Source organism: Chiloscyllium plagiosum, unplaced genomic scaffold (assembly GCF_037043375.1).
Source record: "Chiloscyllium plagiosum isolate Xiang-an unplaced genomic scaffold, Cpla_swu_hap1 HiC_scaffold_22, whole genome shotgun sequence".
Taxonomy (NCBI): domain Eukaryota; kingdom Metazoa; phylum Chordata; class Chondrichthyes; order Orectolobiformes; family Hemiscylliidae; genus Chiloscyllium; species Chiloscyllium plagiosum.
In genome coordinates this window covers 44,895,019-44,911,930 of record NW_028270160.1, presented here as the reverse complement: position 1 = coordinate 44,911,930, position 16,912 = coordinate 44,895,019, and the positions used below count along the sequence as shown (strand labels likewise).

Below are 16,912 nucleotides of genomic sequence, written 5' to 3'. Positions count from 1 at the left end.
TACCAAGCAATTGGATGATGGGAAACTGAAGTCCCCCATCGAAAGCACATTCTGTACCCTTGTGTGTTTCCTCCAAGTCAAATTCAATAGGTACATTTACTAATTTAACTGATGGCAGCCAAAAGATTGGTGCCTTCAAAATGAAGGACTCAATGAAGAGTCAAGGAGAGTACCCAATCAAAAATTAGGGCATACAATTTAGCGAAAAACCAGCAGTAGGCCAAAGGTTTGGGACTTTTTTTTAAAAGCACCAACCTATGACTGAAAAGCTCATGAAGAGGGAGAAAATTAAAAGTAGAAAGTAAATTGGAAAAAAAATAAAAACAGCAAGAACTTTGACAGGTATTTAAAAAGAGTAACTAAACTAAGTATGGGACCCTTGAAAGATACAACTGGGAAATTTATAACAGAATTAGGAAATTACATAATTTAAGGCAACATGTACAACATGATGGGACTAAAGGCACATAAATAACTAGGTCCTGATGACACACATGCCAGTGGCTATATAGAGAGGGAAGGTAAGAGTCAATATTCCAGAACTCACTGGATTCTAGCAAGGTTCCAATTGATTGGAAAACTGCAAATGTGATGCCCATGCTCAAGATGGGAAGGAGACAGAATGTGGGAAACTATAAGCTTGTTAGCCTAACATCTAATGTGGGAAAATCATTGTCCACTAATAAGGAAGGAACAGCTAGAAAAGCATAACATAATCAAACAGCATCAACATGGTTTTGTGAAAGGGAAATCATGTGACAAACTTTCTGGAGGTTCTTTGAGGATATCGCAAGCAGAGTTGATAAAAGGGGGAAACAGCAGATGTACTGCAATTGGATTTTCGCAAGACATTCAACAATATACCACGTAAAAAGACCATTGCACAAGATCGGAGCTCGTGGCTTTGGGGATAGTACAATAGCAGGGATTGTAGATTGTCTTCTGTGTGTTGACCAGAGATGAATGTTTCTCAGGTCAGAAAGACATAACTAATTTAGATTTATATCTATTGTCAGATGGATATAGAATAAGTGAAAGCTTTTGTGCATTAAAATGCAAAGTATCGCAATGCTTAGACACCATCTTGGAACACTGAACATAATGCAAGATTTCACTGCAATAGGGTTCATCTTTCTTTCTTCTTGTTTCCTGTCCACTGCTTAACTTCGACCAGAGTCTCTGAAATGGGGTACCACATACGGTCCTTCACCACTGCCACAATCATGACTGCTGTGCCCAAGCTTGCGCCGTGTGCTTCGGAATGCAGAGGTTCCATCTCTCCTGTTCCCCATTCAAAGCTCCTACACAGATGTTACCACTGCTCATCAGGGTCCCTTTTGCTGATACTACCACTCCGGGTCTAGCTGCTCACCTGTCCCTCAGTCAGCCTGTGAGTTCAGACCAGGGGAGTTAGCCCAGGACCTGCTCTCACTCCCCGGGAGACCCTATTTTGGGGTAGAAGCATGCCCAGTTCGTCCTATATTGCTGCACTATTGCTGGAAATCACCTCTTTCACTTGCCACCCTCCAGACTTTAGAGAAAAGAGCAAAGGCAAAAAAAAAAGCAGACAGGACCAGACAAGGCCTAGGCTTAGCCTTGCTCCTCTGCTGCCATCTTGAACATTGAGAATAGAATTCCACAAGGATCAGTCTAGTCCCTCAATTATTTACCATGTACATTTATAATTTGGAGGAGGAGGGAGGCAGAGAATAATTTATCGGAATTTGATGATACAAATATAGTTGGAGGGAATGCTGTGAAGAGGATTTAAGGAATCTGCGAGGGAATATAGATTAGGTTGAGAAACTGATCAAAATCTTATCAGAAAACATTTATTGTAGGGACATTGCAAGGTTATGCACTTTGGCAGAAAGAATCAAAAAGCAAACCATTATTTAAATAGAAATTCATAAAAAGCATAGCGCAGAAGAAACTAGACATTTGATACAAACAACACAAAGTTAGCATGCAAATGCTGCAAATAATTAATAAAGCATATTTAGAATTTTGGCCTCTTATTGTTCACGAGCTGAGTTTCAAAATAGGGAAGTCTTGTTACAACTGTATTGGCTAATGTTGAGGCCATATCTAGAATACTATATACAGTATTGGTCTATATTTAAGAAAAGGTTAGATGGCATTGGAGGCAGTTCAAAAGTGATGCACAAAAATAGAGAGTTGACCATATCAAAAGCAACTAAACATGTTAAGCCTTTATTCACGAAAGTTCAGATGAATGAAGGCTGGTCTTACAAAATTCTGAGAGGACCCGATAAAGATAACACCAAAACAATGTGGTGCTGGAAAAGCACAGCCGTTCAGGCAGCATCCGAGGAGCAGGAGAGTCGACATTTCGAGCAGAAGTTCTTCATCCTCGGATGAAGACCGGCTGTGCTTTTCCAGCACCACACCTTTTGACTCTGATCTCCAGCATCTGCAGTCCTCACTTTCTCCTAGTTGATAAGGCAGATGTTGAGAAGATACTTCTGCTAGCAGGGGAATCTCAAACTCGGGGGACATAGTTACAGGACAAGAGGGCATGCATGGAAAACTGAGATGCAAAGGAATTTCTCCCCAATGGTAGTGAATGTTTGGAATTCTCTCTCCCAGAAAGTTATGGAGACAAGATCAATGAATGATGGGGGCAGATTGGGAGGATGGATAGTCTATTCCTGCTTGTCTCTCTTCTGTTCACGTATTGGAGGTGATGCTATTGTATACTAAACATTTCTTCCTATCATAACTGACTGCAAAACGTTAGCTACATATTTAGTGCACTCTAATGCACTTAATAGATTTATGACATTTAATTTAATAATCTCCGCATAGACCTAGTAAATTATACGGCACAGTAACAATTGTTTACTTCTTAAGATTACAAACTTTCAAACTCATAACCTATATAACATTCAGTCAAGAGCCTAGTATTGTAAGAAAGATGAACATAATTTCTGTTATTAAATTTTAATAAAATAATTATAAATACATCGTGCAAAATGTAAACTTCCAATATTTACGCATTAGTTGTCTTAAATACGAGAGCGATTACTCTCGGAAGAACAAATGTATTACATTTTCAGTGATCAATCACTAAGTATAAATAAAACCGAGCTGCTATCCGACTGGCTCAGAGACTTAAACCTTTTCTGAAGCGGAACAGGCGGTCAGTGTGAGTGGGTTGGAGCAGGACCTGGGCCGCCGGGACACACTCACCTATCCAGCGGCTGCATCGAAACCGCCATCAGATCCGCGCCGCCCGACATTTTCCAGCAATCTACCCCCTCCTTCAACTGCCTTCGCTCGACTGTTTCAGGAGGTTCATGTAAAAGCTTCAGCTAGGCCTCGCTCTGCGGCCTAAACCACACGGCGATCGAACGGAGAGAGAGACCCGCTGTGGGCCAGCGAAGCTGGGCCGAGAAACCGCGGCGGCAGGATGAGCGCTCTGTAGCCGTAGGGGCGAACACCCATTAAACTTCTGATTTTGGGTCTTCTTGGGGGAAAATACGCCGATCTTTATGGGGTGTTTTTTTTTTGTGTATATTGAGGGTGGGGGTGGGGTTGCTTGAAGAGAAAACGTGTATTTGTTTCAAAACACAATTGACCACTTCCGAGCTGCGACCTCCATTTACTGTGAGGTAATAATAACGTTGAGCCCAACCGGAAGTGCGCTCCGCCGTGCGCTCTGCGGAGACCGGCGGACCCCGCGGGGCCCGCTGGGAGCTGTAGTTCCATTTCCTCCAGCAAGCCCGTCGGCGACGGCGCAGGCGCAGCTCGGCCGGGACTACATTGTCCGCCATGCACCGCTGCGTAACGTTTACCTGTGCACGCGCACGAATGGAATCCCACAGGCTGGCTTGGCTTGGTCTGTGGCTGCTGGGGTAGAGCGTTTCGAAGTTTGCATTGCGCACCAGGAAAGGGACTGGCACTTCTATTCCACACCCCCTTCACTTCCCGCAAACTATTTCAGAGGTTCATACCAAGGTAACAACTGTTTTCGGTAATCCAGAGACGATTGGGAATCTATCAGAAGAAGTCTGTGAGATCCAAGATTAAATACTGCAGAGTGAAACCTCCTGAATTCTAAGTAAATAGAATTGAATGTTAGTTGGAGAGCAAGGCATTAACATTTGCTTCGTTTCCCACTGTGCGAACAGAACAAATCAATCACGTTACTAGCTATTATTGATAAAAAAAAATGTTTCTTGTGACCTTGACCATTGCAAGGGCCCAAATTGACGACTTCATGATAAATCAATGGCGAATATCAGCTTGTCAAACGGGCAAATAAAGGAGGATGCTATCATCGATTCATGTATTTAACATTTATTTTTATGTATCACTTGTTTAGATTTGGTTAATATTTTACATAAAGTTCACGGTTTTGTTTTTCTTATTTGAGCTGGAATGTCGGACAATGTTTGGATAAGTGCATTATTTAAAAGTGTATTTGAAATGTACGCCCTTTCGAGAAACCATTTCTTTGCTTTTCGGGTACGGTGCTTAACATAAATACATGCGGATAATACTTGCTTCTCTTGTTTTTTTTATGCTCAATGTTGCCATATAAAACGAACCTGACAGTACATGACGTGAATGTTGATACGAGCTGACAATGACCTTGGGGGTCCGTTTATGGTGATAAAATTAATTGCGTTGTTAAAAATGCACGTGCAAAGTTAATGTGAACCTGCGTACATTTCACTTTAGTCTGCTTGCCTGTCAGATTAAAGACGAGAGTCGAATTCGTTACGTGTGGATTGTAATGGTTTACAATATTGAAGATGTCACTTTTGTGGGCACACTTTTTTTTCTAAATTTGTCAGCAAAAAATGGAATTATGAGTTGTCCAATCGTCATTTGGCCATTTGCAATAACATGCAAAGCAAGGAGCCATTTTATGAATAGCCATCAATTGTGGATAAATGGCGTAAACATACTGCATGGTAAACCAGCAATATGCAAGAGCTTTCAGGACATTTTAAGATGTCTCTGCGTTTGGCAATCGAAATATTGTTCGGGTCAACAAAATTGCAGACGCGAAAAAAATAGACAAGGTCACAAGTTACGTGTCAAATATGGTTCTGCCTCGATAAGGATATTTCGACGCTCCTCTTGTATTAAAATCGTGTTTTAAAAGTATCGCCTATTCATAAATTAATATATGAAGATAATTTCGTACAAAACAGGTTCCTGTTTATTTAAATTAAGCAGGTTGCTGATTGTTCGTAACCCCCCACCCCCACTCCACTGGGTTCGAGACTCAATAAAATGCAGAATGGTGCCAGATCTGTAACCCCAGACATTTGTTTCATTTAAATCGACAATGCTCTGGTGGCAAAAAAAAATACATCGCCTGCATGTCGCGTGACTAAATGCAATATTGGATCTTGTAAATGGTTTTTTTAAAATTTAAAACGTATTTTAACCTTCTGAAGGACGCAGCACTATTTATTGACGTATGCAAATTAGCACAGGGCTTTGAAAGCTCTTGAACAGGAACAAGAATCAGTTTCACATTGCGGGTGAGAGCTGAAGTTCCGGTGTAAAGAAAGACGTGGCGAAATTAGTGAATATCTGTGCCCGCAGCTCAAATCTCTCATTCTGAGGGGGGACCAGAACACGAAAGGGTGAAGCTGCTACTCATTCCTTTTTATTTGTCCTTTTTTTAATATAGAAAAGGAGCATTTAATATTGCCTCGTTTACTGCCCCCCACCCCCATCGCTCTGTTTAAATGGGCGATTACACATTTGCTTTACAGTCACCTAGCAATGATACAGGATTTTCGCCAGCGGTGAAGTACCAGAACACAGCTAATAACGCGCCTTTGTTTTTTCCTGTTTTAGCTCCGCAAACCATGCAGGATGATTTACTGATGGACAAAAGCAACCCCCAGCAGCTTTCACCAAGGTCAGAGCAAAGCACCGAAGCCGCAGAAACCCCCAAGTCCGAAGACAGCTCCGTGAGTATCAACGCCCCGGTTTCTGCCCAGAATAAAGAGAAGGCGCAGATGGAATCGCCAATCTTGCCCGGCTTGAGCTTTCAACCCCAGGAGCCTGGTACCTCCCTGTCCCCTTCGTTCAGTACGTGGTCGACGGGCACCACCAACACGGCGGATGATAGCTTTTTCCAGGGCATCCCGGCCGTCAACGGGACGATGCTGTTCCAGAATTTCACTCACGTCAACCCGGTTTTCGGTGGCACTTTCTCGCCCCAGATCGGCCTGGCTCAGCAGACACAGCACCACCAAGCCCAGCAGCAGCAGCAACAACAACAACAACAGCAGCGGAGATCGCCCGTCAGCCCGCAGGCTCCGTTCGCCCAGCGCAGCGCCTACAACCACCAGCCCATCATGACCAGCAAGCCGTCCTCGGCTTGGAACAACCATCAGAACACCACCTGGAGCACGGCCCCCAATCCCTGGAGCGGGCTGCAAGCCAGGGACCCCCGGCGAGCTGTTGGGGTGCCTTCCCCCCTCAACCCGATCTCTCCACTCAAGAAACCCTTCTCCAGCAATGTCATCGCCCCCCCGAAATTCCCTCGAACTGCACCTACACTAACCCCCAAATCGTGGATGGATGACAACGCCTTTCGGACAGACAACAGCAACGGCATGTTGCAATTTCAGGTACAGTAACCCGACCTTGAAAATTTCATTTCGACCAAATGTACGAAAGACGCAGTAGGACATGACCTTCACAGTCATATTGCATGTGCCATCTTTAATGGAACATGACATTGCAGAGAAAACATCACATCTGTTACTTTTAGCTAGTAATGACACTGTTCAGCCTAAATACATCTTCAATAGATGAGAATACTGGATCATGTCCTTGTTACTCTCCAACAAGAAGCTTACCAGACTAACCCCTCTATCTCTCCACAAAAGGAACTAGTAACAGTGAACCCTGCTGATCTCAATGCCAGTTTAATTTTGACAGTGTTGTCATTGAAATAAATTCAACAAATTTTAATGTTGAAATTGGGTTTTTCCATGTCCTTTCTCTATTGGCAGTATTCAACTGCCTTTATATCCTTTGGGGGAAAAAAAAACAGCAGGCAGGTTCCATATATAGAACCATTAGCTATTCACATGATTGATTGTCAAGTTTCATAGCAGTCAGTGAGGAGGAGAATTGCTGAAGACTTTATAAAACAGTTTTTTTTTGTTCAATTGTTACATTTAGCACTATGGGATCACTTGCCCTTCATCTTTTAAGGCCGTTTTGTTTGGGCAATTGTTTTGACGTCAAACAGAGGTGGAGCAAAATGCTGTCATCATGTACTATTTCAACTGCTTGAAAGCAGAATTGTACAGTCATTTCTGTGGTACACCAGTCATGTATTGACTGTAAATATTTGCAGGATAGGAAGAGAACCTATTCAGCATATGCCAAGGTTTTAAAATCCACAAAGATAGCTCGGTTTTATCTTGCCTGTTTTGTATTGGAATTGGGCATATAATGCCATTTTCCCTATGTATATTATCAATTTCCAGCTTTCTACATTTTAAAAATTTTCTGGAAGTCCCATTAAACTGGGTCAATCCTTTGGTTACAAATAATTACTTTATGGATAATCACCAGTCTTTAATGGTAAATTGGTGAGGGATTGACAACCTTCATTGTGCAGACCTTGAATAACTAAGTCAGATTCTGCATTGCATGCACTTGTTAATGGAGTATGCAGCAATTCAAGTGGCCCCAGGGACATGATGTTATGTGGATGTGCCCAAATAATCCTCATCAATAAGATCAACAATTATTACTTGGGTTATTTTTCTATTGTGGTAAAATGTAATCTATCGTCAAAGGACAATCTTCATTCCTACATGCAGCCATTTATTCCATCACTTAGGATTTCTGTGATTTGACTGTAAAAATTCATTTTCATCATTACATTTGACATGACTATTGTGCTCAAAAATCAGTTTGGAAATTCTAGAAATGAAAGGTTTGATAATATTCTATTTTGTGATAGAAGTTGTAAAATAATGCTGATATCAGTTGGTGTTGTTTTGTGGTGATGGGTTTTATAATGTAAGTGACCTGGAAAATTTAACTTGATCACTGTCATTGCCTTTGCCTATATTCTATATTAGGATAACCTGAAATGCAAGTCATGGTTGTATTTTTCGCTGAGAATCTCTCATCAGTAAGTATGTGTTCTCGTACAAAGCCAGTTCTTCTCAGTGACATGAAATGGAGGTTGAGGAAATGGAGACCACGTATTATTGTTGCAATTGAGTGCAAGTTTACCACTTGCTGATTAATTTTTTAACTAAATACCATGCAAGGTTTGGTTTGCTGATGATATTTGCATTTGGTAATCCATTCTCCAAATAAAAGCCCATGTATTCTGATGTATATGTGTTGGAGTACATCTATCATGTGTAAACTTAAGATTGTCAGGCAGCCTTTAAGTCAACATTCAATTATTTGCATATTTAAACAATTCAGTTGTCTTATTTTATAATGCAGTGAATATAGAATTAATCTAAATGGGCTGAAATTGTTTTGATCTGATATAGAAAATGATTTTACTAAATAGGATAATTCAGGGATTTAGTGCATAAATATTCCTCTTAAAATTAGACCCACTTGGAGAAATTCAATGAGGCATGTTTTCTATTATATCTGAACCCGTTGACCAATTAGTTTCTGGTAGGCTTGGTGTTTAGTCTAACTAGAGTCTTTTTTACAAATGCAGTCATTGCAAGTCCTTGATGCATCGGATAAGCTAAAGAAAAAGTATTTTCTTACCAATCAATAAAAGGACATGGATACTTAATGCAATGGATGTACATGGACCACCAAAAAAATTCTTAAGATTTCACACATTCAAAGGACAAACTGAGACGTTATGAATGTCATTTGGGTAAAAGATTGGAATAGCAAAGATTTACATTTTGTGTGTGAATGTCAAATGGGGTTGCCAAGTCAGTTGAATATGAAGGCTTTTAATATGCATGGTGATGGTGGAGCTGGCCACCAGATTAGAAAATTTGTTCTGCAAAGCCACCTACTGACCATAGCCTGTAACAACATTGGGACAGATAGCAGCATCATTCATGGGAATTGTTGACATAGTAATTTACTTTAGGGGAAAAAGAAGATAGAAGATAAAATAGAAACTAGAAGAAACAAAGTTTGGGAATAAGGTATGCGTGCCCCACATGTAGGTTCAGGAATGTAATCTTCTGTCTTGTCATCCATGCAAATTACATGACCTGATCATTCTGTGTTCATAGTTACTCAGAAGATTTGTTAAATGAGGAATACTATGTGAAGTGATATAAATACTTGCTTTAACAATATTGAACGGTGTCCTGGAATCTATAAACAATGGGAAAGAGATCTGGTAGTACTGGATATGAGTCTCAGGGCTAGCTGTATTTTTGTTCCAGAGTAGATTGATTCTAGAAATCCTTGGATAAATCTCCACAATTGAGATAACTGGCAGCAGAATAGATTGATATCTGGCATGACTGAAGGTGAGTGGGAGAGAGTCTCCTCCAGTTGGCCCTTACCACAATTTTCCCATGTTGTTTCTGTTTCCGAATCAGTCTTGCTGCTTTTAGTTGTATCCCACTAATGCAAGTTTATTTTCCTATAAGATGTCGTTAAATTGTACTAATTTGTTTTCTGATGAGTACATTATATGTCTGCAAGGCAGGGTTGTTTAAGAATTTAATATTTAAGATACAATAAACATGCAACTTTTTTTAAAATTGACTTTTCTTGGGAAAGGACAAGGTAGCTTCAGATATTGTCACTAACTATAGGAACAACATAGCAAGAAAAGTTGAAACCACTCTTCTCAATAGAATATTATGGTTTTACTTCCAATCTTGAAATCCTGCTCAGAATACACTTTTTTTTTACTCTTCCTTATGATTCTTTACTTTCTTTTCCTATTCATATTTTCCACTGCTCAACACTTTTCAATCACCACCAACACTAAGCTGACCCCCTTGTCATTCCAGGTGATTGCTGGCTTTTTCCTTGAAGATGGTAGATATTATAGGTGGAGGAGCTGATCTTGAAGCTTTGGCTTTCACTGCAGACCATCTTATAGATTTTGCATTGTGCAGTCATGTTGCGGTGGAGATGGAAGGAGAACATATTTAAATTGGTAGATGAGCTGCCAATCAAAAAGACTGCTTTGCCTTAGATTATGTTGAATTTTTTTGAGAATTGTTGAAGCTTTGCTCATTCAGGCAATTCCCACTCTGTAGTGATTAGTTTTGAGGTTGGAAGAGGTGTTATTGGCTACAGAATTCCCAGCCTCTGACTTGTGTTGGACTGATGGTACTTATATGGGTGGTCCAGTTATGGTCCTGGTCAATGGTGATAACCCATTCCCTAAAGTTTCGTACAAAGGGATTTGGGAAGGCTCATACAGTTGAATGTAAAGGAGAAATGTTCCAGTTCTGTCACTGGTGATGATCAATGCCTGGTACTTGTATCAGTGTGTGGCTTAAGTTATCTTTTTATATTATTTTTAAAGTTAAGCTTAAATGTTGCCTCAGTCTTACTGCAACCAAGTTGGATCTGCCTTCTTAGAATGAAGAGGTCACTGACAAAGCAGCTGAAGATGGCTATGCTTCGGTCAATGTCCAAAAGTTGAGATGATTGTCTTCCAATAACCAAGCTCTCTTTCTTTGCTGCAGTGAGGTCTAGTCCTGGGTGGTGATAGTGGAACTGAAACTGAGCAACAGTGAATAGTCATGGAGATAGATGCCATTTGATGGCATTCTTGATAACTCATTCCATTGCTTTGATCTAGAGCCAATTAAGGCATGAATTGTCCAGGTTGGCGTGCTTTGTGAAAAGGAAGTACTGGACAATTTCCTATGGGGGAGATACCTATGGTATGATTATACTGAAGCAACTTGTCTGGAGGTGTAGCAAGTTGTGGGGAAAAAATACTCCCTATGGTAGGGATTTTTTGAGGTCATTACTTTTGCTTGGTTCAGGTGGGCTTAGCCATTTCCTAATGTACTGCACAGCTTCAAGGCAGAATTTGTGGGAGCCCCGGCAGGAAGCTGGGCAGGATTGTTCACATGGCGCTCCTAGCTGAAGATGTTTGAGCTTTGACAATTTGAGGTGTGGATATTCCTGGCATGGCCACCTCGTCTTAGTTATTTATTTTTCCATCACATTTGCGTCTAGATGGGCAGGACTGCAGAGGTTTGGCCAAATCTGTGAAATCTTTTTAGCTTCATCTTAACTGCTTTGATTCTGCATTCTTGTCATCCTGTGTTGTAGCTTCATTGGGTTGGTAGCTCATTTTTAGAGCATCTGTGGTATTCCTCCTGCACACTCTTCCACATTGCTTATTGAATTCTAGCTTGATGGTACAATGAGGGATATGCTGGATCTTGTGTTACAGTACATTGTTGCTGATGATCGTTCTTGTGGATGCCAAATTTTATTCTGAAATCTCTTCCATCTTGCATGGTAGTGCCACAAAACGCAATGGAAATGTTCTGATTGGGAATATGTGACTTTGTCTCCAAAGATGAGACTCTGGTCTTACCAATGTTGCTTTGAACAGATGTGTCCTCAACAGATAACTTCTAAGGTGATTGTAAGGTCAGGTAAGTTTATTCCTTGTTGATTCTTATCACATGTCACAATCTCTCTGGCAACCATCTCCTTCAGTACTTGACAAGCAGGCCAGTGATGTTACTCAGCAACAATGACAAAATGACTCTATCATTGGGTCACCAAATTTTTTTTTCAGGAAACAGTTATTTAGTTTTCTAACTTCTGCATCTATGTGTTCTATTTTGGTTTGATCTATTTACAATAATCTATTTTCATGTTGGGGAAAGTAATTAAATTATTACTTATTTTGCACAAACTCTGGTTTCAATTATTTTGGTTGATATCATTTTAATCTCTGACATACTGACTTATAATATGCTTTTTAGTTGTAGACTTGAGTAAATTAATCAAACCTCACCCCCGCCCCTAAAATAATTATTCTGGTAACAATGACTAATGAGAAGTTATTACTTCATAAACAGACATAGTCATTAGAATTTTGGGAGGAGTGAAGGAACATTGTGCCTTTTCAGATCATTGGCTTGGAAAGAGCGTGTTGAATGTTTGTATCAAGATGACAAATAACCTGGAGGGGTTAGTAATAATTCCTTCAGGATAAATTGTCTCAACTTTTACATAGTGATATTTACTTCATAAATACAGCATAGTGTCAGTAATAATAGTTTCTGTAACCTGATTTTGCTAATTTAGGATGATGCCGTAGTTTTAATGTCATTGGCATTTATGCTTGATGTGCTTATGTTTTAATATTAATTTTACATGCAAGTTTCCAAACAAGTAGTTTTTCATACATCTAAAAACCTTTAACATTTTGTTTTACATTTCTGTTGAACTGTAGTATTGTTCTGTGCATCATCTATAGAAAAATGTTCAGTGGTTAAAACAGTGAACTTTATCATTTTTGTTGCTCTTCTTAGAGTGTTTTTGTGGAAGCTGATTTTGAGTGCTTTCACAAATTCTTGGTAGACTTAATTTTGGACTTAGTTGTGGGCTATCTCTGCTCAATGACATCATTACAGGAGTTCCTCAAGGTAGTGTCCAAAGCCCAACCATCTTCAATTGTTTTGCCAATGGTATTCTCTCCACCATAAGGTCAGAAGTGGAAATGTTCACTGCATAGTGTTCTGAATCAATTGCTACTCCTCAGATACTAAAGTCGAAGTGCAACAAGACCTAGACAAGATGCAGGCATGGCTGAAAAATGGCATGTAACGTTCATGCCACACATATGTCAGTCAATGACTATCTCCACCAAGAGAGTATCTAACCATTTCATCTTAACATTTAAAAATAGAGCTATCACTGAACCTCCCACTTTCAACATCCTGAGGGTTACCAGTGACCAGAAACTGAACTGGACTAATCACATAAATATTGTGGTTCCAAGAGAAGGTCAGACACGAGGAATCCTGCAGTGAGTTACCACTTTGACTTTCCAAAGTCTGCTACCATCTACAAGGCAAAAGTCAGCAGTTTGAAAAGACTGTTTGCTTGGAGAAATGTAGCTCCAATGACCCTCCAGTTTTACAATATCTGAGGATAAAAACAGCTCACTTGATTGGCACCTCAATATTCACATTCCCCGCTTCCAGTGCACAGCAACCACACTGTGTACCACCTACATGATGCACTGCAGAACTCCACAAGGCTCCACAAGGCTCCTTAGGCAACACCTTCGAAGCCCACAACCGTTCCATGTAGAAGAACAAGGGCAGCAGATACATGGAACACCACCGCCTTTCAGTTCCTCGCCAAGTCATTCAAATTCCTAACGTGGAAATATGTCATTCTTCCTTTAGTGCTGGGTCAAATTCCAGAAACTCCCTCCCTTGGTTCACAACTTTGAAGAAAATACTGTGGGAGAAACAACCGGATGAACGTCACATAATTTGATAAATTAAGTTTCCTAAATTATGGTCAGTGCAATCCAGTTTTCTTGGAATTCTATCCAAAAATATCACCCCTTTTCTATATCTTATGCATGTCCCTAATTGTATATTGCTCAAAGTCTCAGGTTTGGGATTTGCTCTTTGTGTGGAGTTTGCTTGCCTCCTTTCCTGATATTTTCAGGTCTTAATGCATGTATGACAAATGAAATTCTGTTGGCATACGTTGGAATATTTTATTATAAATGGTTGGTGTAGCTAACTGTCTCATATTCAAAATAGACTTGACTACAATATTTAGATAGATGGTATCATCATTTGTTAGAACTGGGAAAGCGGTTTCGAATAAGTTTATTTTTGATCCCCCACTGATCTATCCTTGACTGCACCCTTCCTATTTCTCATCAACATGCTGCCGTTTTGGTGACATAATTCAAAAAAGTGACATCAGTTTCTCTGTGTGCTAATGATACCCATCACTGCTTCACCACCACCTCTTTTTACATAGTGAGATTGCTTAACTAGATCATAAAGGTTTGCTCCAGTTCAGTGCTGGTATAAACACCATTATCTTTGTCTTGGTCCCTGCCACAAACCCAGCTTTCTAATCACTGACACCATCTCTTACCAGGCAACTCTGAGGTTGAACCAATGGTTTGCGGCCTTTGTCATACTTGTTTCTAGGAGGAGCTTTGGTGATATCCTTTTTGAGTTTGCAGCCATATAATTTAATTTGTGATGCACATTGGGATGTTTTATTAAATGAAGGTGACATGAATATAAGCTGCTATGGTTAATGTTATCTGTATGCATTTATAAATACATGGATTCCACCTTGAAGCCTATAAATATAATTGTTTTGAACTATTGCCTCAGAAATTGGATAGATATCAGCTTTTGAGATTTTAGACAAGCAATATCTTCAGTGCTTTTAAAACTGGCTTTCAGTGGATTTAAGGGAAGGAGCGGATGTTTTGTTAATCTGCCCTTGGAGGCTGAGTTTTGCATCGGAGAGATGACATCAGCTGATGGCCAGGTTTGCTGTCAGTTATAAAACCTTAAAAACAACTTGAATGAATTTACATACCTTATTTCCAGTTGAAGGTTTCATTATGGAGAAGGCTAAATGATGCAAAGAGGCAATCAGAGATTGGCAAGTGTTTTTGTTTGCTCGTTGTGTGCTGTAATCCCTTTCATTTCTGTCTTATTGTTTTGAGTAACCTATTAATTAGCTGTGACAAAATATTTACGTCAAGTATGACAGATTCAAAAATATGAGGTTGCACCTATTGTTACTGGATCAGGCTGCCTTCAACAGAGAGGTTATGCAATGGAGTAGGATAAACTGCCGATTTGTATTAACTGCATATGCTAGTCTATTCTGGGTGGTTATTCTGGAAATCTGATCAATATTTTGGAAACTAAATTGTGTAATTCCCTTTGTCCAATTTTCTACAATCAGTAATTGTATGATGAATCAGTGATTTATATTTATGTATTTTATTTTCATTTTTTCTTAAATCTGAGAACAGGTCTAGTGTTAAAAGTGCCAGATTGGAGTTAGGCACCTAGTGTTTAGCAGATCTGTGCATGCGAGCAAACAAGAAATTAAACATAATTGTGACTGAGTGGGGAATAGTTGAAATCCCACACTTTTGTAGCACTAGCATAATCTTGACATTTGATGCAAAGTTTTCAAAAAAAAAATCCTCCGCTTTAGTGGGATCTTGGCATTTGTCAGAAGGTGGCCAGCTGAGTGGTTGCATTGAAGTTTGTAGTACCAGCTTGGGGAAAGTGAGGACTGCAGATGCTGGAGATCAGAGCTAAAAATGTGTTGCTGGAAAAGCGCAGCAGGTCAGGCAGCATCCAACGAGCAGGAGAATCAACGTTTTGGGCATGAGCCTGAAAGAAGCCCTGAAGAAGGGCTCATGCCCGAATCATCGATTCTCTTGCTCCTTGGATGCTGCCTGACCTGCTGCGCTTTTCCAGCAACACATTTTTAGCTCAGTACCAGCTTGGGATTTGGCAGAGGGTAGGTAGAGATTTGAGAACTTGCTCAGGTCTGGCAGCAGTGTGGTTCAGCTATGTAAATGTAAGAGATCCCTCCAAAGGTATAAATTAATGGACTTTATTTATACTTTTTCCTTAGATCACAGTAGAAATTCCATCCTTTGCTGCTGTGTATTTGGAATAATAAATAGATGCACCAATTTAATAAAATTAGATTTTTAAAAAATCAGAATAAGATGAGTTAGGTGTGTATGGTTGTCACTTTATTTTGAGAGTTTGTGTTTTAATTTTCAATCAGCAAATGTATCAGCACTTTTTGCATTTGTTGTGAAGTGTGCTGAGCGATGCAGCTGGCTTTCTCCTTGAATGCCTGGTGTTATTGTTGATTAGAAACAGTTTCCAAGATTTACCTTGCAAATCCATTATTATGGTTAAAAGTCCCCTTGTGCTTTTTTTTTTGATTAAAAAGCCTCTGACAGATTGGCTTTCATTCAGTATTTTTATGCAGGTTAAATTCTGGTTTTACACTTCCATGGTTTCTTTTCCTTCACAGAACTGGAAGGATAGTTATTGGATTTACAATAGCTAATTCCCTGTTCATGGCTTGGCTTGTTGTCAGTCATGAAGTTCTAGTAGTCACCTTAGAAGAGGTAATTTGCCTGAGGTAATAATGCCAGACTCCATGATAAATAGAACACTTTGACATAATTCTAATATTTTTATCATTTGTATTTATTCCCCAAAGAAGCAGTGGTTGTAGTCTGTGTCTTTGTTCCTATATCTCTCTTTTTCTCTCTCTTCCACTTTCAACTGCTTTAACCTCGTGTTAAAGGTTGACATGGTTTCTGCCACATAGCGAACACTGATCCCCATTCCATAGCCTCATAGCATTCGGAGCAAAACGTAGTTTCTCCAGCTCAGTGTCCTTCATCTCTTTTCTTAATTTTGTAGGTGTGCCCCTTTGTTCTATTTACTTCAGCCATTGGAAACAATGGACTTTTAGACTCACTTCCTGAGCTGGACAAGGAATGGTTTTGAGAGTGCCAAGTTGGTATGGGAGAAGCAGTGGGAGGTGGAGACCAAGAGGTTTGTGGCTATACCAACTGCAGCTTGCTCATGTCAGGTGCTTTCCTGATGAAGGGCTTTTGCCCGAAATGTCTATTTCGCTGCTCCTTGGATGCTGCCTGAACTGCTGTGCTCTTCCAGCACCACTAATCCAGAATCTGGTTTCCAGCATCTGCAGTCATTGTTTTTACCATCATGTCAGGTAGCAGGGTAAGCATGTGATGGGAGTTTAGAGGGGGCATAAGCAAAAAAAGATTCTTTCTTTAATGTTCTCATCCATGTTGAGTCACAGCTGACTTTATTGCACAGGGAGCCAAGTTCTCCACTGGACTCAGGAGATGCATGTGTCTGTGACTCCTCAACTTCCGTTGTGTTCCACT

General features: G+C 40.1%; 2 protein-coding genes across 2 annotated transcripts in view; one reads left to right on the top strand and one right to left on the bottom strand.

The window, feature by feature from the left end:
* marchf5 (membrane-associated ring finger (C3HC4) 5) overlaps nt 1-3,583 on the bottom strand; it is a 117,508-nt gene extending 113,925 nt beyond the window's left edge. The window contains exon 1 of the mRNA XM_043712508.2: nt 3,214-3,583. Coding sequence (XP_043568443.1) covers nt 3,214-3,263 — 50 coding nt within the window. The 5' untranslated portion in view covers nt 3,264-3,583. The remainder of the gene's footprint in view (nt 1-3,213) is intronic.
* Nucleotides 3,584-3,612: 29 nt separating this feature from the next.
* The window catches only part of cpeb3 (cytoplasmic polyadenylation element binding protein 3), a 119,887-nt gene continuing 106,587 nt past the window's right edge, over nt 3,613-16,912 (top strand). The window contains 2 exon segments of the mRNA XM_087998999.1: nt 3,613-3,981; nt 5,845-6,626. Coding sequence (XP_087855125.1) covers nt 5,856-6,626 — 771 coding nt within the window. The 5' untranslated portion in view covers nt 3,613-3,981; nt 5,845-5,855.